The sequence below is a fragment of the Saccostrea echinata genome, unplaced genomic scaffold (assembly GCF_033153115.1).
Source record: "Saccostrea echinata isolate AGI-Se365-2 ecotype Australia unplaced genomic scaffold, CSIRO_AGI_Sech_v1 ptg000037l, whole genome shotgun sequence".
Classification (NCBI taxonomy): Eukaryota; Metazoa; Mollusca; class Bivalvia; order Ostreida; family Ostreidae; genus Saccostrea; species Saccostrea echinata.
In genome coordinates this window covers 389,613-413,108 of record NW_026889786.1, presented here as the reverse complement: position 1 = coordinate 413,108, position 23,496 = coordinate 389,613, and the positions used below count along the sequence as shown (strand labels likewise).

Genomic DNA, 23,496 nt, shown 5'->3' with positions numbered 1-23,496 from the left:
AAGTTCTGTTTTATTCAGTAAAACCTACAAAATCACGTTTTTTGGTCAAATTTTAGGAAGAATATACAGGGGAAAAATAGGTCTCGTTACCATAGCAACGAAACATTTTTTAGAATAAAAAATTTTAAAATCATTAATGATGTGACAATATGAATACACACAAAAAGTTTTATTAAAACTGAAAATGTAGTGTGGCCAGGCCGTACTGACATTTTTTGATAATTACAGAGAACTGATATTAAGAATGTTCCCTGTTCATTATCTTCACATTTCACATTAACAGCTAGAGGTCACACTCTTTACGTGATTATATCTACTCAACGTTTTAAAATTGTTAATTGTTAAATTCAAACACTGTAGGTCCAGCGTTCGGATCTCAGGGCCTTATGTCGTCATATTGAAAATATTTAGCCTTCTACCTAAATTGTGAAATTCTTGGCCCCGGACCTTTGTTTCAGGCCCCAGGTGGGGATGAGTTTGTCATGTAGGAAATTCATCACATTCTTGATTTTTTTTTCTTAAAGAGATCTAGAGGGCATATACTGATTTGAAGATTAAAATGAGTGCATATCCCATAATCAAAATTTTGAAACTCGTGTCACCTGCATCTGGTGTTTACGCTCCAAGGTGGCCTGAGTTCATGATATATTGAAAATACATAGGCCTAACACTCTCTTCTGTATACTCACGGACATCTAGCAGATAAACTGTTTACATGATTATAATTAACACTTACTCAATTCACAGCTCATTGGCCCATGGTTAAGGCACAAATGTTGAGCCAATCTGATTAAAATCAGCTGTTCTGACCTGATTTTAATATGGACTTGGGCTAAGTAAGTTATAAAACAGATACATGTATAACATGTACAAGGCAAACTGTTTGCATGACTTAACCCTAGATACCCTATTTTTTTTTAAAATTGATGTTCCCTAGTTGCAGTTCAGGTCCCAGGTTTAAAACAATACATTTGTATTTGGAAGACGTCAAAGGATAAAATAATTCTGTAGAAAGAAATTATGCTTGCAATTTAATATCTTTAAAAATCTCTTGAAAATTAGTATCTAAACGTTTTGACATAAGAAGAATAAAAAAATAAATGGTACATTTTTTTTTGAAAAAAAAAGATCTTCGAACTCGTCATTTTCCAAGGGGTGGGGATGAGCCAAAAGTTGATTTTCTGTGTAGTATATATGGGTATTTCAAGAAATTTGATCTGCTTTTAATTGATATTAAAAGATTTTATGCACTGTAGAATGTAATACTTTCAACTTTTTTTTATTTTGGTCAATTTTTCGAACTTTTAGGATGAAATATACCATAAAGTAAAATAATCCCCCAGGTGTTTCAATCTGCCCAAACAACGATTTAGGGGCCAAGCAATATTTATCACCAGGGTGGGACCAGTACAAAATATGATTTTTCTTTTCTTGATTTACAAGGCATGATTTTTTGCACTAATTGGGATTGGACAAGTATTTTTTTTTACAAGAAAATATAGAATGGATATTCACATTCCTTCTCAATGAAACTGAAACAAAAATATCATTCATATCAAATGAATCGACATATATAGAACCAAATATAATATTTATATGATTGTATTTTATACACTTGATAGTCATACATGAATACTTATTTTATTACCCTTTAGTAAGCCCTCGAATTCTGCTTTTCTCTTTTCTTTCAACATTTTTGACTTGGCCTTTATATTTAGAAACTGTTTCATTCATTTTTAACATTTCCAAATTTTCTGGAAATTAATACATATTTTTTTTTTATTTTTAAGAAATACATGCTAAACAAGGAAAGAAATATGAAATTTGTCATATTTCATTGAAAAATAAAAAAAGTTCTGGTCAATTAAGAGAACTCATCAATATTGATTGAATGATCTTAACATGTTGATGGGTATACGTAATATATAAAAAATTTTTCACCAAAATCAATAGCATAAAAACTTTCGACTTTTCAACTCTATATACAACTATTCCCCACGATAAATTAAGCTCCAGGCATCATTGACAACTGCTTTTTCAAAAATGGAACTCGTAAATATACTTATCTTGTTATTGGTCATTTGCAAAATTATTTTGTTAAAAAAACTTTCTGATTGTACACACAAGTACTCTGAAATTGATATTGAAAAGATGCTTGAGTTTCTGATTGACAATATCTATGTGGTTTTTGGAGACTATGTTTTCCAACAATCTGATGGAATTTCCATGGGTACCAATGGCGCCCCATTATTAGCAGACCTATTTTTGTATTCATTTGAAGCAGAATTTATTCAAAATCTTATATATGAGTATAAAAAAATCTCTTGCTGTAGCCTTCAATTCGACATTTAGATATAACGACGACAAATTGTCAATTAACAATAGTTATTCCCTTTCCTATGTCGACACAATATATCTTAATGAGCTTGAAATAAAAGATACCACAGAGTCTGACACATCTGTTTCATATTTGGATATTTTACTAGAAAAACAACAAAGCGTTTTCTTGAGGGGAATCTAATTTGTTATAGTGTAGATTATGCTAACACTCATTGCAGAGTGTGTTTTTCATGTTTTTTACAGTATATGTCAAATTGAAACTGTAAATTTTTTCTCACCCTGGCTTGGGGTGTATATACTTTTCAGTGTTTATTTAGCTGAAAGTTTATCGTTTAGCTGTAAACTTTGTCAGTCCCCAATGTCCAATGGAATCTTTAGTAATAAATTGTTCTTAAATTGTATATTCTTTTGTTATATATAAATGGCAATTTAACAACAAAGCTTTATGATATACTGTACATGATGACTTTAACTTTTCAATCGTCAAATCCCCTTACTTATGCAGCAATATACCCTTATCACCTGCATACGGGGTATGCATCTCTCAGTTGATTCGATTCGCAAGAACATGCTCTACAATTTCTAAAAAGATGTAAGTTATTGACAAACAAGTTGATGAAACAAGAATATCAACAGTCGTTTAAAGTCATCATTTCATAAGTTCTATGGTCCATCCGTTACGCTATGGGGTACACATCTCTTATCCGCAAATCCTCTTATACCACCGAATAAAATTTAATGAAACTCTCAAAGAATCTTTGTTACATAGTGTCATTTTACATTTTGATCGGTCACGTATTTCGGGTTTCCAAACGCAAAACATAGACATTGTCACTCTTTCTGTAATATTGAGGGGTACCCATCTCTTATCCGCAACTCCTCCTTTAACACTGAATGAAACACTGAATAAAAATGAGACTTTCACAGAATCTTTATTACACGGTGCCATTGTGCAACTCCTATTTTACTTTTTGATCGGACACTTATTTCGAGTCTCCCATAGCAAAACATGGATTTTGCCATTATAAATATATGGGAAGCGGGGGTATCATTTTGTGAGCTCATTGCTCACAGTACATCTAGTTTCTTTTTAAAGTCATTTCTATATGTTTCGTAAAAGAGGATTTACTAATACATGGTCTACTATCCCTCGTATTTTAAACTCTCCAATCAACCTTTTCAACCCTGTTTCATTTCTCCTCCCCCTCCCCAAGAGTTTTGACGTGGCCTCGGTTATGTGAAATCGTCTCCCGCCACCTTTAGCATTTCTTCACTGCCTGGATATTAAAGCTAAATTTGCAAAAATTCATTGAAATTCTAAGAAATTCATTTTCTCCCTAAATCAGTTATAAAACGAATCATTTCCAAATGTCAAAACAGTTACTGTATTAGATTAAACTGAATATTAAATACGACTCATATTTTATATTTAAATACAACATTTATATGTATAAGGCTTTAATCCAAACTCACATTAAAATTCTCTCACTTAAGTTTTGAAAAATAAAAATCTTCCATTTTTAATTAAAGAGAATTGGTGGTTATATACCCCACCCCTCTAAAAGGCCGAGTAGAGAGTACAAAGTTGAAAAGAGAGGGGAAATGAATTATAAAATGGATAAATGAAAAGATAAAAAGGGGGAAGAGCGAAAATAAAAAATGAGGATGTGACATTCTGTAAGATATTGGACCACAACTCTTTTGCACCGGTCCCAAATTGGTGATAAATATTGCCCCGACCCTTAACCTTCTTTCTTATTAAATAAGATTGCTACATGAATTGAAATAAAAATTGTTTTACATGTATAATACTTTAATTGTGATTTACAAAGCTAAAAGTGGTTATACAGGGAATATGAACCAGTGAAACACAGAGAGAAGTTTGGGGACGAAAAATTAAACATACTTAGCGGGATTAGAATACATATATTTGCTCTTCAGCTAGCTGTGTTTTGTAATGATACATACATTTATACTGTAGAAACTTGCTTCTTATAAATGATATATTTTGCATGTCTGACGTAATTCATTGTGACTTACCCACTACGTTTATTTCAAGCATATCTATATAAAAAATATTCAACATAATTTCCGAGAAATATATTTTTTATGTGGTCTTTAATACAGTATGATAAATTGTGGATTTTCTGTTGCATGTAAAAACTATATGATATAACAAAAATACGAAAAACCCTGATTTAAAAACCTTTTTATTCTTATCCTTCCGCGCCTTGCTTTGAATCAATTAATGCTTGTAGTAGTATTTTGTGTAAAATCAAGGATTCTAAAATTTAAAAAAAAAAAAAAAAAAAAAAGAAAGAAAAGAAATTTTTCATACTTGTTTGATATTTTTTGTGAGATTTTTTGGATATTATATTCAATTAGTTGAACCACAAAATCTATAATTTGCCCGTTTACATTTTGCAATAATATCAACAAATACAGAGTTATTTTCCTTAACTTGTTCTACCAAGTATTGCACCACTCCATGAGCAAACATTTAAATACTACTTTTAATCTACTATTATTGTGTGAGCCGTGGCCTAATGGGCTTGATAATTTCTACAGAGACTAAAGCTGTTAGATCTATCTCGTATCTGTGGGTTTACTCACTGGTACGGGATATCCACTGGGCTAAATTGATACTCACCATGTTTTTTTTTCTTCTTTTTTTTGCGAAACACTTAAAAAACGTGTAAAATTTGTTTTCTTTCGTTAATGACTTACTGTAATGATATACTATAGTATTTAGGGTTCAGACTCTTGAATGGTTCTAAGAATAACTAGAATAAACGGAATAAAAATAAATGGTACATTTCTTTTTGTTAAAGGTCTGAACTTGTCATTTTCCAAGGGGTGGGGATGAGCCAAAAGTCGTTTTTCTTTGTAGTCTATAATGTATGGGTGTTTCAAGAAATTCAATCTGCTTTTAATTGATATTGAAAGATTTTATGCAAAGTGGAATGTGATGCTTTCATTTTTTTATTTTGTTCAATTTTTCGAATTTTTAGGATGAAATATACCATAAAGATTCAATAAGAAACAACTTAAAATTTATACTTGGACCTGCAGGAGCATTTCAAAATGGAGGTGATTTCTTTTGCTTGTTCACCGAGCTCACGTTAATCTTCGATCTCTTGATAAAGGTGTTTTACACTACAGCATATGTGTAATGATATTCTTTATTTATTATCCAGATATCGTCTTTGGTATAAAGCCAAAGAAAAAAAAATACACAGGAAACCATGTTAAAAGAAAATGTCAACATAAATAGAGTTACTGTCCTTTTTACTCTTCCACCGGATATTGCACCACTCCATGAGCAAACATTTAAATACTACTTTTAATCAGGAAGTTTTGGGTGAGCCGTGGCCTGGTGGGATTGATTCAAAGAAACACTTTCTACAGAGACAAAAGCTGTTAGATCTATCTCGTATCTGTGGGTTTACTCACTGGTACGGGATATCCACTGGGCTAACTTGATACTCACCTTTTTTCCAAAATATAAAAAGAAATCCATTATTTTGTTTTGTCTATATGACTTCTATACTTTTTTATACTAATACATGATCTACAATCACCCAGGTGTTTCAGTCTGCCCAAACAACGATTTAGGGGCCAAACAATATTTATCACCAGGGTTGGACCAGTACAAAATATGATTTTTCTTTTCTTGATTTACAAAGCATGATTTTTTTTGCATTAATTGGGATGGGGTAAGTATTTTTTTTACAAGAACAATATAGAATGGATTTTCACATTCCTTCTCAATGAAACTGAAACAAAAATACCATTCATATCAAATGAATCGACACTGATATATAATATACAAGTATCTATAACTGTGGAACCAAATATAATATTTAAATAATTGTTATTTTATACACTTAATAGTCATACATGAATACTTATTTTATTACCCTCTAGTAAGCCCTCGAATTCTGCTTTTCTCTTTTCTTTCAACATTTTTGATCTGACCTTTATATTTAGAAACTGTTTCATCCACCTTAAACATTTCCAAATTTTCTGGAAATTAATACATATTTTTTTTATTTTAAAGAAATACATGCTTAACAAGGAAAACAATATCAAATTTGTCATATTCCATTGAAAAATAAAAAAAAAGTTCTGGTCAATTAAGAGAACTCATCAATATTGATTGACTGACCTTAACATAGTGATGGGTAATATATCACAAAATTTTACCAAAATCAATAGCATAAAAACTTATTACTTTTCAACTCTATATACAACCATTCCCCACGATAAATTAAAGTCCAGGCTTTTGACATCATTGACAACTGCTTTTTCAAAAATGGAAAATATACTTAACTTGTCATTGGTCATTTGCAAAATTATTTTGTTAAAAAACATTCAGATTGTACACACAAGTACTCTGAAGTTGATATTAAAAGATGCTTGAGTTTCTGATTGACAATATCTATGTGGTTTTTGGAGACCATGTCTTCCAACAATCTGTTGGAATTTCCATGGGTAACAATTGCGCCCCATTATTAGCCCCATTATTAGCAGACCTATTTTTGTATTCATTTGTAGCAAAATTTATTCAAAATCTTATACATGAGAAAAAGAAATCTCTTGCTGTGGCCTTCAATTCGACATTTAGATATATCGACGACATACTGTCAATTAACAATAGTTATTTCCTTTCCTATGTCGACACGATATATTCCAGTGAGCTTGAAATAAAAGATACCACAGAGTCTGACACATCTTTTTCATATTTGGATATTTTACTAGAAAAAGACGTTAATGGTAATCTAACAACAAAGCTTTATGATAAACGTGATGACTTTAACTTTTCAATCGTCAAATTCCCATGCATGCTTATGCAGCAATATACCCTTATCACCTGCATATGGGGTGTGTATCTCTCAGTTGATTCGATGCGCAAGAGCATGAAACAAGAATATTAACAGTCGTTTAAAGTCATCATTTCCTAAGTTCTATGGTCCGTCTGTTACGCTTTGGGGTACACATCTCTTATCCTCAAATCCTCTTATACCACTGAATAAAATTTAATGAGACTTTCAGAGAATCTTTGTTACATAGTGTCATTGTACATTTTTACTTTTTAATCAGACACATATTTCGGGATTCCAATAACAAAACATGGACACGGTCATTCTTTCTCTATCATTGAGGGGTGCCCATCTCTTAACTGCAATTCTTCCTATACAACTGAATAAAATTTAATGAAACTTTCAGAGAATCTTTGTTATATAGTGCCATTGTACACCTCCTATTTTACTTTTTGATCGGACACTTATTTCGGGTCTCCCATAGTAAAACATGGACTTTGCCATTATAAACTTATGGGAGGCGGGGTGAGCTCAGTGCTTTTAAATGTTTTTTTGAAAATGACTTTAAAATAATTCAAATAATTAAATATGGTTCATATTTTATATTTCAATAAGGGTTTAATCCAAACTCACATTAAAATTCCCTCACTTAAGTTTTGAAAATAAAAATCCTCCATTTTTTTTTTTATTAAAGAGTATGGGTGGTTATTTACCCCACCCCTCTAAAAGGCCGATTCTGGGACATTTGTTTTAGCACAAAAAATGAGGATTTGGCTTAAGAATTATTTTATTTGATAAACATACATGTAGAAATATATATAATGAACAAAGAATTGTACAGCAGGCAAAATTGGCCTACATTAGTTCTCTTCATTAGAGATCAAGGTACAAATGTAACAATGATATATATTTGTAGTTTTACAAAGACGTGTATTTTAAACTAATTTTTAAAGGAGATTACAGAGTACAAAATTGAAAAGAGAGGGGGAATGAACAATATAATGGAAAAATGAAGAGATAAAAAGGGGAAAGAGGGAAAATAAAAAATGAGGATGGGACATTCTGTAAGATATTGGACCACAACTCTTTTGCACCGGTCCCAAATTGGTGATAAATATTGCCCCGTCCTTTAACCTTCTTTCTTATTTAATAAGACTGCCACATGAAGTGAAATAAAAATAATTATTTTACATGTATAATACTTTCTGATTTACAAAGCTAAAAGTGGCTATACAGGGAATATGAACCAGTGAAACACAGAAGTTTGGGGACGAAAAATTATACATACTTAGCGGGATTAGAATACATATATCTGCTCTTCACCTAGCTGTGTTTTGTACTGATACATACATTTATACTGTAGAGACTTGTTTCTTATAAATGATATATTTTGCATGTCTGACGTAATTCATTGTGACTTACCCACTACGTTTATTTCAAGCATATCTATATAAAAAAAATATTTAACACAACGTCTGAGAAATATATATATTCAATTACTTGAACCACAAAATCTATAATTTGCCCGTTTACATTTTGCAATAATATCAACAAATACAGAGTTATTTTCCTTAACTTGTTCTACCAAGTATTGCACCACTCCATGAGCAAACATTTAAATACTACTTTTTATCTACTATTATTGTGTGAGCCGTGGCCTAGTGGAATTGATACTTTCTACAGAGCCTAAAGCTGTTAGATCTATCTCGTATTTGTGGGTTTACTCACTGGTACGGGATATCCACTGGGCTAAATTGATACTCACCATGTTTTTTTTTTTTTTTTTTTTTTTTTTTTTTTTTTTTTTGCGAAACACTTAAAAAACGTGTAAAATTTTCTTTCTTTCGTTAATGATTTCCTGTAATGATATAATACTATAGTATTTAGGATTCAGACTCTTGAATGGTTCTAAGAATAACTAGAATAAACGGAATAAAAATAAACGGTACATTTCTTTTTGTTAAAGGTATGAACTTGTCATTTTCCAAGGGGTGGGGATGAGCCGAAAGTCGTTTTTCTTTGTAGTCTATAATGTATGGGTGTTTCAAGAAATTCAATCTGCTTTTAATTGATATTGAAAGATTTTATGCAAAGTGGAATGTGATACTTTCATTTTTTTTATTTTGTTCAATTTTTCGAATTTTTAGGATGAAATATACCATAAAGATTCAATAAGAAACAACTTAAAATTTATACTTGGACCTGCAGGAGCGTTTCAAAATGGAGGTGATTTCTTTTGCTTGTTCACCGAGCTCACGTTAATGTTCGATCTCTTGATAAAGGTGTTTTACACTACAGCATATGTGTAATAATATTCTTTATTTATTATCCAGATATCGTCTTTGGTATAAAGCCAAAGAAATAAAAATACACAGGAAACCATGTTAAAAGAAAATGTCAACATAAATAGAGTTACTAGTCCAGTCAATTTAGTCCTAAAACATCCTAACCTTAAACAAATTGCAACAGAAATTATTCCAGTAGAATTTTGTTATTTATCATGTGCCTTTTGATATATCAAAACTCTAGAAAAATATATTTGTCCAAACATCACTTTTTTCAGTTTTCAAAAAACCCGATTTTTGTTCAAAAATGCCGATAAATCACTGTTTAAAAAGACACTCTATATATGCATAAAAATAGTTTTGCCATCTATATGATCTTAAATTTTCTTGATAGGTCATGCAGAAATGAATCCTGCACACTGAAACTGGTAATTATTTCATTAATTGTTATGAATTCCTGTTTCCATGGCAACGGACATAATTGAAAAATAAAACTATTCCAATTCCTCAGTATGGCTTTGTGTAGGGATAAAGAATATGTAGCCATAGTAGGAATGACAAGTTTTATTAGTTAAAATATTTTTTTTTAAATTATATATAGGGGACAATTAAGCACTCATCCCAGGAATTTTTGTCAGGGGTGGGGGGTGGAGGGGGAGGGTTCATATTAAATATCACAGATGTCAAGTCTCGGAAGTTTTCTGACAAGCAAATATAAATAAATAAATAAACAAATAAGTAAAAGGAAATGAAAATGAATAAAATTAATTGCCTCAAACTTAAAAACCTTTTCAGAGGAGAAGGGAGGGAGGGGGGTCTCTTTTCATAATTCACACGACTTCTTGCCTTTTAAATAAGTGTCCCGGGGAATGGGTTCATAATGCACATGACTTGTTGCCATTTTAATAAGTGTCCTGGGGAAATGGGTTCATAGACATGTTTTTGTTACTTTTACATATAACCTTTTAACTCTTGAAAATCTCAGGGGGAGGGGGTCAGTCCCCCCCTTCCCGACAAATCTCCCTTTAAAGCAATGCATGCTTAGGACATTCATCTGAAATACGTCATATCTATGGATACGTATCACTTGAACGAAATCTTAAAAGTCAGTTTTCCCCATTGCTTTTATCTGAAAGGTTAATTAAAAGATATAATAAAAAGTAATATCGTAAAAATCCATTGAAGGTGCCACAGAATACCTAAAAAATAAATGAATGATAATCTTGAAACTGGAACTGGTTCTTCACCTAAATGTCAACCTCAATAGTATATATTCAAATTGCTTCTTTTTGTATTCAATATAATGTTCATTGATAGTTTTTATATCTCCTTTGGATTTATTTTGTAATTTGTGTGTGTGTTTCGGGGGGGGGGGAGGGGGGGGTATCACATCATTTAAGCTCTCGGCACTTTGAAGTAAACGTTGCAGGTCTTTAGGATGAGACTTTAAAAACCCCATTAAAGGCCCCATATCACGGTACATGTAGGCGTTGGCATGATAAAGAACCCTCACTGCTCAATAGCCCTAAGCGCCGTGTAAAGGTCTAAATTTCAAGCATTTTGCCGATATAATTATGGTGACGTTTCTATATAAGTGAAAAGTTCTTGAACCGGGCGTAAAACAACATACAATCAACCAATCTTCACAAGCGCTGCTTATAGAGGCTTAGATCTAGAGTCATTTTTATGACAATTAAATTACCTATCTGATCATTTTCTACGCTCTTTTAAGTGATAAATTTCATTTTTCGTGATAGGAAAATAGTATTTTTACAAAACTTTTCTTATATATGCAGGTGTATTTGGGATGCTACTTGGAAAATAAGTCGATAATGTTGTGTAGTTTTTAAAAAGCTGAAATGCACAAATCTATTACATAATAGGATGTGTTTAAAAAATACAAATATTCCACAACGCCGCTTATTTCAAAGACTTCCTGTAAATTTAGATCCCGGCCCTCGTGTGACCCTACTTGGCTCCGGGGTTATGTTAAATAGAAACTAGAAGCGAAATCTGAATCAAAGTGACACAAATATAATGTTTAAGAAATATGTTTACAAATTACAATAAAATATACTATACATAATAAGCATAATTATAATGATTATGCACCCCCCCCCCCCCCCAAAAAAAAAAATATGAATAAGGCCATCATTAAAGTATTGTTTGTTTGCCCTCTCCTGATTCAGGGTAAAATTATTAAATCGGCAGGTAGGTAAGAAAATCTTTTTTTTTTCTAGACAATTTCAACATATTTGTTGACAGGATAAGAGGAATAAAAAGAAAAAAATATGATGTCCTCGAATGTAAAAACAAAAAAGTTTTGAGTCGGGCCATTTTTAGTCAGTCAGTCGGAAGAGGGCAACCAAAAAATTTTTCCAAGATGGCCTAATCTATTTTTTTTTTTTTTTTTGGAAATAGCAAAGTAGATCTCACTAATATAATCAACATTCTAAAGAAAAAAAAATCTTTAAACAAGGTCATACACCAAAATATAACTTTTACAACTGTAGGTAATAAAATATTTTTATGTTGCAAAAATACCACTAACAACTTTCCATAGAATATTTCCCCTAACGTTTCCAATATCTAATAAAAGAGAAGTAAACACTAATTTATATATGTGCACGAGTTATTATTAATTGGAAGATTGAATTTTTACAGAAATGCATGATTAATATATAATTTCTTGTGATTCATAGACCTAATATTTGAAAGAAAGGTTCCTACATGCTTAAAAATTGTGATGCAGATAATGTAGTATATACTAAGGTTTCAACAATATATCGTTAAGTTTAGACATATATAAGATTCTCAGATCTTATATCTCCAGTGCATTGGTGAAATTTAAACCAGAGCATGTATACAAAATGAATTATAAATTTTATTATGCTTCTTTAAGAAGAAAAGTGGTTTGTTTACAGTGGTTAAAATTGTCTCCCTTGGTGCATATGGTAGCACATTTCTGCAATACATATTTTATCAGACCAGTAAATATTTATTTCTGAAAAACACATCTTTCGCCTTTATATATTTTTCTAGAGTTTTTATATGTTGATTATAATACTATTTACTAATTATAAATAAAGAAAAAAATTCTGTTGCAATTTGTTTAAGGTTTATGACAATTTGACTGGACTATACTGTCCTTTTTACTCTTCCACCGGATATTGCACCACTCCATGAGCAGACCTTTAAATATTTCTTTTAATCAGATATTTGTGGGTGAGCCGTGGCCTGGTGGGATTGATTCAAAGAAACACCTTCTACAGAGACAAAAGCTGTTAGATCTATCTCGTATCTGTGGGTTCACTCATTGGTACGGGATATCCACTGGGCTAACTTGATACTCACCTTTTTTCCAAAATTTGAAAAAAAATCCATTATTTTGTTATTGTCTTTATGACTTCTATACTTTTTTATAAAGCAGGATTGACTAATACGTGATCTACAATCGCCCAGGTGTTTCAATCTGCCCAAACAATGATTTAGGGGACAGGCAATATATATCACCGGGATGGGACCAGTACAAAATATGATTTTTCTTTTGTTGTTTTTCAAAGCATGTTTTTTGTGTTTTGTTTTTGTTTTGTTTTTCATTTGCACTTATTGGGATGGGACAAGTAATTTTTAACCCTAAAGCATCTTATTAGAAAATAAAACATTTTTTTTTCATTTTCCATGAAAAATAGGAAAAAAATTCTTATTAAACGATTAAGAGCTAATATTGGCCTTTTAATGCTGAAACAACTACTTATCAGGGATGACTTAAAGGTCTATGAAATAAAATTTTGGTGTGGCATCCCTCCTTAAATATAAATTTTAATCAGGTACTTGTGGGTGAGCCGTGGCCTGGTGGGACTGATTAAAAAAGAAACACTTTCTACAGAGACAAAAGCTGTTAGATCTATCTCGTATCTGTGGGTTTACTCATTGGTACGGGATATCCACTGGGCTAACTTGATACTCACTTTTTTCTTCCAAAAAATTAAAAACTTTTCCATTGAAAATATCAAAAAATATGAAATTACACAAATTCCTTTTTTCATTCTGGTGTGTCTTTTTATATTTCTTTTTTTTTCTCGAAATGATATGATTTTTTCGAACAAGAAGACTTCCAAACTGATAAGTCGTTTCATTCTCCACCAAACATTCCTTAATTCTTCATTCTTAAACAATGTTATATGGTGAAATAAAGGTATTTATTAAAATAAGCCTCCTTCAAAAGGGAGGGGGTATATTGCTTTGCACCTGTCAGGCGGTCGGTCGCGGTAGACCTAGTGTTGTCCGTTCAATTTCTTGAGAACACTTTGCTTGACAGACATCAAACTTGGTACACTGGTTCAAGCTGAGGAGTATAAATGACCCCTATTGATTTTGAGTCACCAGCTCAATTAAGAGTCAAACTTCTCTGGGCATGGGAACATACTCAGCTTAGTAAATTGAGATCCATTTTCTTTACAGCCATCAAATTTGGTACACTGGTACCCTCTAACAAGTAAACTACCTCTAGTAATTTTGAGATCTGATAGATATCAAACTTAGTATTATTCTTGCTCCTGAGTAGTAGAAAACCCCTTTTTCACTATTATCACAGACATTCTAAAATTTATAGTTGTTCCTTTTTTAATTTTGCCGCACGAGGACTTGTATGTTTCTAAAACATTTCTAATTTAAAAAACATGTAAATGTACCTTTATTTTTTTATCTATATTTATTTTGATTTCCCCCCTAATATCATATCTGTATTTTCCGTAAAAGAGGATTTTTACTGATACATGATCTACAATTGTTCATGCAGTTCATTCTCTCAAAACAATGTTTTAATACATTCTTTCTTACTTGTTACGACTGTAACATTTTGTGAGATGAAAGTAAATATGTTATTAAGCGAGCTAATAGTTTGTTTTCAAAAGAAAGCTGAAGTTGCTGATACTAGTACAAAAATATAATACATGGGATGAAGGAGTAAATGCCACATATGTCGGCAAGAAGAAAAAATTATTTGATTTTTTTTTTTATTTGTTTGTTTTCTTTGAGGGGGATGTTTTTGTTTTGTTTTGTTTTGTTTTGTTTTTTTGTGAATTAGCGCATTGTCTCCTTTGTGCACTGTTAAGGGTTATCTACTGGGCTAACATGATACCAATTTTTTACTAGCAAAGATTACACAATCCATGTGCAGTTTCAAGTTAATTTGCTTTGATACTGTGTTGTTGAATTTTTCTTGCCTTTCTAAAACTATTCCCTCTTGTTTTAACAACAAAAAGCTTTATGTACCGTCCTTTTTGAAAGAAAATTAAATATAAACTGAAATAAAAGAAAGAAAAATTCTTTCCCCTTGTGCAGAATATTAGTACAATATGAGCAAATATGTAATTATAATAAATAAATTTTACGCTTGTCAGGAGAAAGTCAATTACACTGACACATTTGAAATTTATCAGGGTAAAAAATGCAAACAATTTATCTTTGTAAGTGCTTTGTACATTAATCAGAGTTTTATTTCATTGATGTACAATTTTCACATAATTTATGATAAATATATTTATTCTTTGTTCTTCTATAAAAACGAGCTTTTTCATATGTAAATGTTATTGATATGTAGATTTATAGTTTGTGTAAATAACCTGAAAATCAATGGTTCATGAATGAAATGATGATTATTGTTCCGAGCATTCTTGAAAATAAACATATAACCATATTTACGCCCTAAAGTATTTACATCGTGAAGAGTTTATTGTATTTATGAAAAGTGTTTTCATCTTTAATCAAATCATCCACACGGTGTTTATGTAAATTAGAAAGATTCCACAACTAATCTGTGCTATAGACGATCATTCCTGTTTTGTAACTGCAAAAGATCTTTGTTCAGTTTATTCTGAATACTTACTTTTAATTGATTTTGGAAAATATTGTTTCTCAGTCGACTGTAAAATCTTTTTTTGTTAATCTTTAGTAGGATATTTCATTAGTGTTTTAAATAACAGTCTTCTTTCTATATACCATCACAAGACTTACTGTCATATAGCTTAATTGAACGATTCTAAATAAGTAACGAAGAGATCGGGGAGTGATACTCTTCATTAAGTATCAGTAGGTTTACTTTGTCTCTATATGGATGGGAAAGACCTCGGAAATTAATAAGTGGAGAATTTTAGAACTACATCCCAAAAATGAATGAATCAGCATTTTTTTTTAAAAAAAACTTTTTTTTCTTTTTCCGATTCATTTGTAAACTGTAGTTAATTTTAAGACTAACTTTACTATTTTTTTTTTAAGTGGAAACATTTTTGCACACACAAGAAAATCTTTCTTGCATGTAAGCATGTTTATCAAAATACTAGTAATTATCATGTAAGCATGCTTATTCAAACAAAAACAAAAACAAAACAAAAAACGCATTAAAGTTATTATTTCTTCAAAATTGTCAACGGAATAATGGATAATTAGCTAGCAATGCATATTTAGTTTATCGCGTCATATGTGGTCATCTCTACACTTGCACTTGCTGTCAATTTGCATGCAGAATTTTATAATTCATAGTACATATGTACATGTATATATGTAAAGTATATATATAGATATCTTATTTGAGGCTGTCTAGATATCTATATACAGAGATAATTTGTGATACAGAAAAACCCAGAAATGCGAAACTTGTCGAATGACTTCGTTAGTATAACAAAAAAAGTTTCGTTTTTCATTTGTTGTTTGGTTTCTTTTAGATCTAGGAATTTCAGTAAAAAAAAAAAAAAGCATATACTATCGACCTGTACACAATTTACGACAGAGATCTCAAGAAATAGGCCAGTATAAACAGTTACATTTTTAGTAATACCGACATTTGAAAACAATTATGATTTCAACTTGAAATTTAGCAATAACAGTGTAAAATATATAAATATCAGTTTTCAGCAATCTTGCAGTTTCGTGTTACATTAATACGCAAATCTTGTCCCTTTTAAATAATGTAATCAATCGTATATGATTAAGGAAAAATAGATCGATAATTTATTTAAAGGTCTTTCTAACATTCAAGACCTGGCTTGTTTTATTTTGAAATCTTTCGGGATCGATCTGGATTTACTGTTAACCACTTTTCCTTTCCGTTTTTTGCAGTTTATTTTATTTCATATTTTAATATTCGAGTGACTATTAGTGAGAATGATTGACCAATCCACTTGATCACAGCTAAAACAGCAGGTAAGTTAGATAACTTGGCATTTTTCCAGAAGTACCTGTAACAGTTGTTGTTATATTTCGGTAAACAATTTACTCATGTAGCTAAGGTGTTACATTACGTGTAATTTTCGTAAATTACTAAAGTGACCTGCAATTTATAATCTAAAGTTGTATACCAACGATGCATGTTGATTCTTTAATATAAGTAAATTTTAATAGGCTCGTACCAATAAAACTATGATGGTTGAATAAAGTTATGTGTTTATTAGTGTTTTCCCGCAAGTGGATAAAACATGAAACGTCCTTTAAATTTTGATGTAGGCGTCATAGGCATAAATAAATGTTTTAGCTTTTCATTGATATCAGCAAGTAAGTGTAAATAGTGTGACACTAAATAGCATTTATGAAAACAATACTTGACAAGCCATTTCACTGAATGACAGTGTCATGTGTGACACATAGACTTGATTAAAGACAAGCAAAGATTGTTTATTTTTAGAAAATAACATTTACGATTATCTCCCTTGAAGACATTTCTTTTAATCAATGATTAATGTATATTTCTCAAATTTATTATTTTTTACCAAATTTATTTCAACAATAATGTATAATAGGTATGTAATAAAGATTCATAATTTTTTTTAACCTAAAATAAGGAAGATTTAAAAAGTATAGACTTTAAATGTGAAAAAAAATTTCTTAAACACTGATTGTTATTCTCGCGATATAATTATACGAAGTACACGAAACCTCTCATCGATAAATAGTGGTTCTAGAAGAAGTCATTTTTGGATGCCATCGGAAAAACCGTTGGCAAACATATCAAGAACAATATAAGTAATATAGGAAAGAAAGCCTGGAAAATGTGACAGATATCGATATTTGGGGTCAAATGAGAAGTACATTTTATGTATATTAGAGTATGGTGGTGTTGACACTGTAACATTACTAGAGACGGGCAAGGTAAACAAATTATCCCAGTCATAAAACGTAAACATATTACTACTAGTATGGATAATGCTGTTAGGAAGAGGATCCAAGCCATAGGCTAAAAATGTTACTACTAGGATACTGTTAAGAAGAGGGTATCTGCTTAGATTCTCTTATCTTTCCCATAATTTGTGAAGCGATATATTTTTAATGGGACTGCAAGATTTTCCCAACTACAAGTAAAAATTCATCTTCGAGTTATTTAAAGGAGAGCATTTATTTTAAAATCTCGGTCCATTTTCGGTCGATACAAGAGCAAGAGTTATCTAACTTTCTTAAGCCATAAGTATATAAATTTATTTCATTTTTTAATATAAAATCTCTAATTTTTCAAAAATTTAATAAACAAGTATATATAAACTTAATGCATAAACAAAAATTATTAAAAAGTTGGATATTAATTTTGAAAATACTTATTTTGTACATTCCAATAATTATAAACATTTTTTTATATTACTAAATAAAAAATTCATAACTCTTGATATACTGTAATGTGATCAATTGTTCTTGAGAAGAAATTCTTTGCATGACAAGGTTCGCCCTTGCCTATAATCAAACATAATGAAAGAGTTATGAAGTGTTGCATGTAGTTTAGAGGTATATCCTGTCACTCATGACTTGTATTTTTGTAGAATACATTGAAGAAGTATGACATCAGGACTAGAACTTCATGAAGCAGCCTCTGTTGGTGATTATGATACATTAGAGGAACTTATATTTAGCAAGAAGATTGACATTAATCTGAGAGACCCTGAGTGGCGGGACAGAACAGCTCTACACTGGGCGAGTGCTAAAGGTAATAAAGAAATTCCATTGTAACAGCTAATTTTAGAAATGGGCAATATCATTTTAATGTTTATATATCGACCAGGTTAGTGGACCAAAAAACAATTGTGCTAGCAAAGATGCATATGGTATGAAGATTTATAAACCCATGGAGGCATAGATGAGAACTGTATTCGGTTTCCAATTTTAAAGTAACTTTTTTGTTAAATTTCTTATTATGATTTTATTTCTGTCATAAATTTTATACAGTCAAATCTTTATATCCCGAACTTGATAGGACAGAGAAAAAACTTTGAGATAATGAAGTATATTCAAGACATTGAGGGTAAATTATTTAAAGAATTAGCCGTTGGGACTTCCAGATCGCTTAAACATTATAATCCATGGTATTTGAGATATCAGTGTTTGAAATACCAATGTTCAACTGTATGTTCATTTCTATCATAAAGTTTTAATTTAAACTTATACCTCCCTGCAGGTTACGTAGAATGTTTGCGTCTTCTACTGGACCATGGCGCAGATGGACTGGCTCGAGCAGACATGAATTGGACGCCAGCACACTTTGCAGCAGAGACTGGGAAGCTGACAGTATTGCGTGCCCTAGTTGTGGCAGATGTACCCATATACAAGCGAGACAAGTATGGGGATAAGCCTGCTGATATTGCTAGGATGTATGGATTTCAGGACTGTGTCAAATACCTGCACCAGTAAGCTTTCATCTAACATTACTGCTACAGATTATTGACACCATAAAAAAACTTTTCTTAATCAACATGCCATAGGAAAAGTGTGCACTGACTTTTTTGAAGCAAGGTGATCATATCTAGATTTGATCTTCACTCAGAAAAATTTTTTAATATACAGTCAAACCTCGTTATCTCGAACCCGATGGGACTGAGAAAATTCTTTGAGATATCCAAGGGTTCGAGATACCCAGGTAAAATACTTCATGAATAAGTGATTAGGGTTTTCAAATCACTTCGAAATATCCATGGTATTCAAGATATCGGTGTTCGAGATTCCAAAGTTCAACTGTATCAACTTTTTAATAGTATGGTTTGTACACAAAGTTCTGTATGTTTTATCTTTTATAAGTACTAGGTATTCCATATACTTAATAGAGCTTTCTCTTGCAGAGAAGAACTAAATCAAAAACAGAAAAGAATGCAGAAAGGACTACCGGATAATTCAGACGATGAATCCCCTTCAGAACCCTGATCGGAGGAGCTATATAACCTGTTTGGGGGAGCTATAAAGAACTGTGTTCAGAAATGGTATTATTGTCAAATAAGTGCTTCTTATGTAGGAAAGTTGAAATCAAAATAAGTGAAGAATTCCAGCGAAAAAAAAAATCAAATTATATATTTCCATTTTATATCACAAGATTTTTCCTGATACATGAGCCAGGAATTTGTTTTTTTTGACATATGTGAATTATTTTTATAAATATATGATGTCATACATGTATGTTGAGTATTGTTTATGTTGAACATATGTTTTATCCTAATATGAAACTTTCTGTTGTAAGTAATGTTGAAGCTTATAAAGCATGAATATGAAAGGTTTTAAACTGAGAGAATCTTTTTGTTTTAACACAGGTCACTAGTCTGATTATACACTTATATACTTTATATAGGAATATTGTTCCGCAAGTACATAAATAAAGTGCATCGATCTTCTGCACTGACTTTCGCAAAATGCTGGATTATGTTGAAACATAAAATATTTTATTGTTTGTTTTTATTCATTTGTTAATACTTTTATTTATTTATGAATTAAACATTTTACTAGTAATTTTTCTTCTAAAATCATAAAAATTGTGGAATAAAACATATATATTAAAAGTTTTCTGTCTTATTCAGCCATTTGATTTACGGTACTACAAGCTAAGATTTTTCTTCTATTTTTCACAAAGTCAACTAGACAAGACTTGATTGTTTTATACTTTGACGACAAAAGGTCTAATTCAATTGTAATGGTTTGGGCTGTGGATATCGGCCTGGGTAGCTCAGTTGGTAGAGCACCTGACTAGTGATGCAGGGGTCCTGGGTTCGATTCCCAGTCCAGCCATACATTTTCTCCTTTCCTGTTACACAATCATTGGCCATTATTACTTAACTTTCACATTTAATGCTTTAATTAATAGCTTATTGACTGCTATGATGTCTACCTTTAACACTCCATAGCTTTCATTTAGCTGCATTTTATATCTTCCACAAAAATCTGTATCTTTAATTGTGTAACTTATTCGTATCTTGTCACTGCTTAAATTTTCACCCCCCAATAATATTGCCAAGGAAAATAGAGGGTTTTTTTTGGCCCATCTTTACTTTCACTAGTAGTATATCTATATACTGTAACAGCTTTTATTTGTATACTTCACATTTATTGTAATCAATGTGAATAATTTCAATATTCATTACTTAGACTATTGCATCTTTGATAGCCAAGAGTTTCTGATCCACTACACTTGATCCTTACAAACTTTGTGAGGAAAACTTGGCTAGCAAAGATGAGACTATTGACATGTATCTATTTGTACAGTCAATAAATGTAGTTTTCACATTTTATATCGACTTTCAATTCTAAAATTGTTCCTACATTTAGAGTCAGCAGTGATAGCTGTTTCATTGTATATTTTTTTGAAGTCCATAGGTAGCATTTTCATTTTATTTTAACATTTAATGTCAACAGAAAGTATTCTGAAAATTCTAGTTATACTCTTTGCTTGAAAAAAAAAAGGGGGGGGGGGATATAGTGATGGGGTGTCTGTTGAAGGTATAACCATCCCTAATCCACACCTCTTACACCACTCACTGCAATTTTATGATACTTTCATGAAATCTTCATTACATACTGGCATTGTGCATCCTATTTTATGTTTCAATCAGACACATGCTTGGGGTTTCCCATGGCAGCCACTCTTTCTATAATATTGGGAGTACCCATCCTTATCCACAACTCCTCCTATATCAATGAAAAAATTTACAGTATTGAGACTTCACAGAATCTTTATTACACAGTGCCTTTATGCACCTCCTATTTTGTATTTTGATCGAACACATACCTTGATTTGGGGTTTCCAATAGCAAAACATGAAATTTGCCATTATTCTCATTTGGGAACAGGGGTGTATGTATCACTTAAATTTTATTCAGTGGTGTAAGAGGAGTTGCGGATAAGAGATGGGTACCCCAAAGTGTAACGGACACACGCATCACTATACACCCCCCTGCTTTTCAAGTGGGGAGTATAGTACGGCCTTTACTATATTTGGACATTTTATGCACTTGCTTTTACATTCGGCATCATTTGTATGCTTCTTCCAAGTTACCAAAGAATGCACAGGTCAGTGCAGTACAAACAAACAAAAATACAAGTAATATGCAATAGAATGTACCGGTAAACAAAGACAAATGTAAGCTACCAGTACATGTTGTGCATACTAGCAAGTAGCCAGAAAGCAATCAGGTCCCTGCATTTCATTTCCGGAATTTTGCATTGCATTTCTGACAATTTTTATTTTCATTTCTGACATTTTTTATTTTTTTTTTCTGACATTTATTTTTTTTTACATTTCTGGAATTTTTAGAGGTACCTTTCTGGCAATTTAATATTAACCAAGTAGGTGGATATAAAATTTTAATATATAGATATTACACTTATTTCTTACCACATTTTTCAAATAAAAAATTATAATACACTGTTTATATATAGATATGCAGCACTAGGTTGATTTAAAAGGAAAGTTTGCAATTTTTGTCTACTAAATTTTATAATGTCCACTGAATTATATATCAGTGGCTATGCCAGATTTATGTTGGACATTAATGATTTATTCTTGATTTATTCTTTTAAATAAAGTCTTCAATTCTGTTATCATTGCTGGGAAAGTACTTTATGATAAATGATAAAACTCTCCCAACTCAGGATAAAAAAAAATTGGGTCGGTCAGTAGGTAGGTGGGAGAATTTTTTCCCCCAGAATTTTTCGACATCAATGCTGGATGTTCAAAATCTTGAAATTGAAGGTATTTATAAACTTAAAAATAGTTTTGTCAGGAAGAGAAAATTCTGGAATGAATAAAAAAAAAGAAATGATAGTTTCCTGGAGGTTAAAAAAGTTTTGAGTCGGGCCATTTTTAGCCAGAGAGGGCAAACAAACAATTTTTTAAAGATGGTCTAAGGTTATTCATGAGTCATGTTCAACTTTAAGTCAATAGCTTGAATTTTACAGAGCAGTACATTTTTAATGCCCATAATTTTTCCAGGCTTCTAGTTACTCCAAATTTCTTGTTTCAGTATTTTTTTCTCTAACTGAGGATGCTTCCATATTTATTTGACAATCATGGATTTGCTGTTTCTCGTCAGATTTTTAAAGATTTTCCCTCTACATTCCTATCTAACACTTTTATTGCCTAATGAAGCCCCACCCTACAACCCTGGGGTTATGATTTGAACAAACTTGAATCTAACTACCTCTGGGGTCATGATTTGAACAATCTTGAATCCATACTATGTAATGAAGCTTTCAAATAAGTTTATCTTTTCCGACTCAGTGGTTCTTAAGAAGATTTTTAAAAGATGCCATTAAATTTTCTTTAATTCTTAATTATCTCCCCTTGAAAGAGGGTGTAGCTCTTCATTTGAACAAACATGGATCTCCTTCACCAAGAACACTCTGTGCCAAGTTTGGTTGAAATTGGCCCAGTAGTTGTACAGGAGGAGAAGAAATTGTGAAACAGCAGATAATGGACAAATTTTGATAAGAAAAGCTCGAGCCTTCAGCTCAGGTGAGCTATAAATATGTGCATGGATGACTTATAAACATGTACATATATATATATATATATATATATATATATATATATATATATATATATATATATATATATATATAATCTTAAAAAAAATGATTCAGATGGAGATGACTGCAACTTTAAAAGCCAGGGATTATTATGTAAAATTGAAGTCCAAATGGCAATCAATCAAAAGTTTTGTCCCTTACAAATTTTTGATAAGTAACTGAAGACACCAGACAAAGAAGAGGAAATGTGTTGCAGGTTACCTGCTTGAAGTCATAAACAGGAC

At 31.3% G+C, this 23,496-nt stretch overlaps 1 protein-coding gene across 1 annotated transcript; it reads left to right on the top strand.

The window, feature by feature from the left end:
* The first annotated feature begins 16,563 nt into the window (after positions 1 to 16,563).
* LOC133200226 (ankyrin repeat domain-containing protein 66-like) lies at positions 16,564 to 20,223 on the top strand. Its single transcript, XM_061336042.1, has 4 exons — positions 16,564 to 16,651; positions 18,253 to 18,416; positions 18,885 to 19,113; positions 19,543 to 20,223. Exons 2-4 carry the CDS (start codon positions 18,269 to 18,271, stop codon positions 19,622 to 19,624), a joined length of 459 nt encoding a protein of 152 aa, XP_061192026.1. The 5' UTR covers positions 16,564 to 16,651; positions 18,253 to 18,268; the 3' UTR covers positions 19,625 to 20,223.
* Positions 20,224 to 23,496: the final 3,273 nt, after the last annotated feature.

Coding starts and splice junctions, on each gene's coding strand:
- LOC133200226 (XM_061336042.1), top strand. CDS start 18,269: ATGACATCAGGACTAGAACTTCATGAAGCAGCCTCTGTTGGTGATTAT. Junction 18,417..18,884: donor ACACTGGGCGAGTGCTAAAG/GTAATAAAGAAA, acceptor ACCTCCCTGCAG/GTTACGTAGAATGTTTGCGT. Junction 19,114..19,542: donor TGTGTCAAATACCTGCACCA/GTAAGCTTTCAT, acceptor TTTCTCTTGCAG/AGAAGAACTAAATCAAAAAC.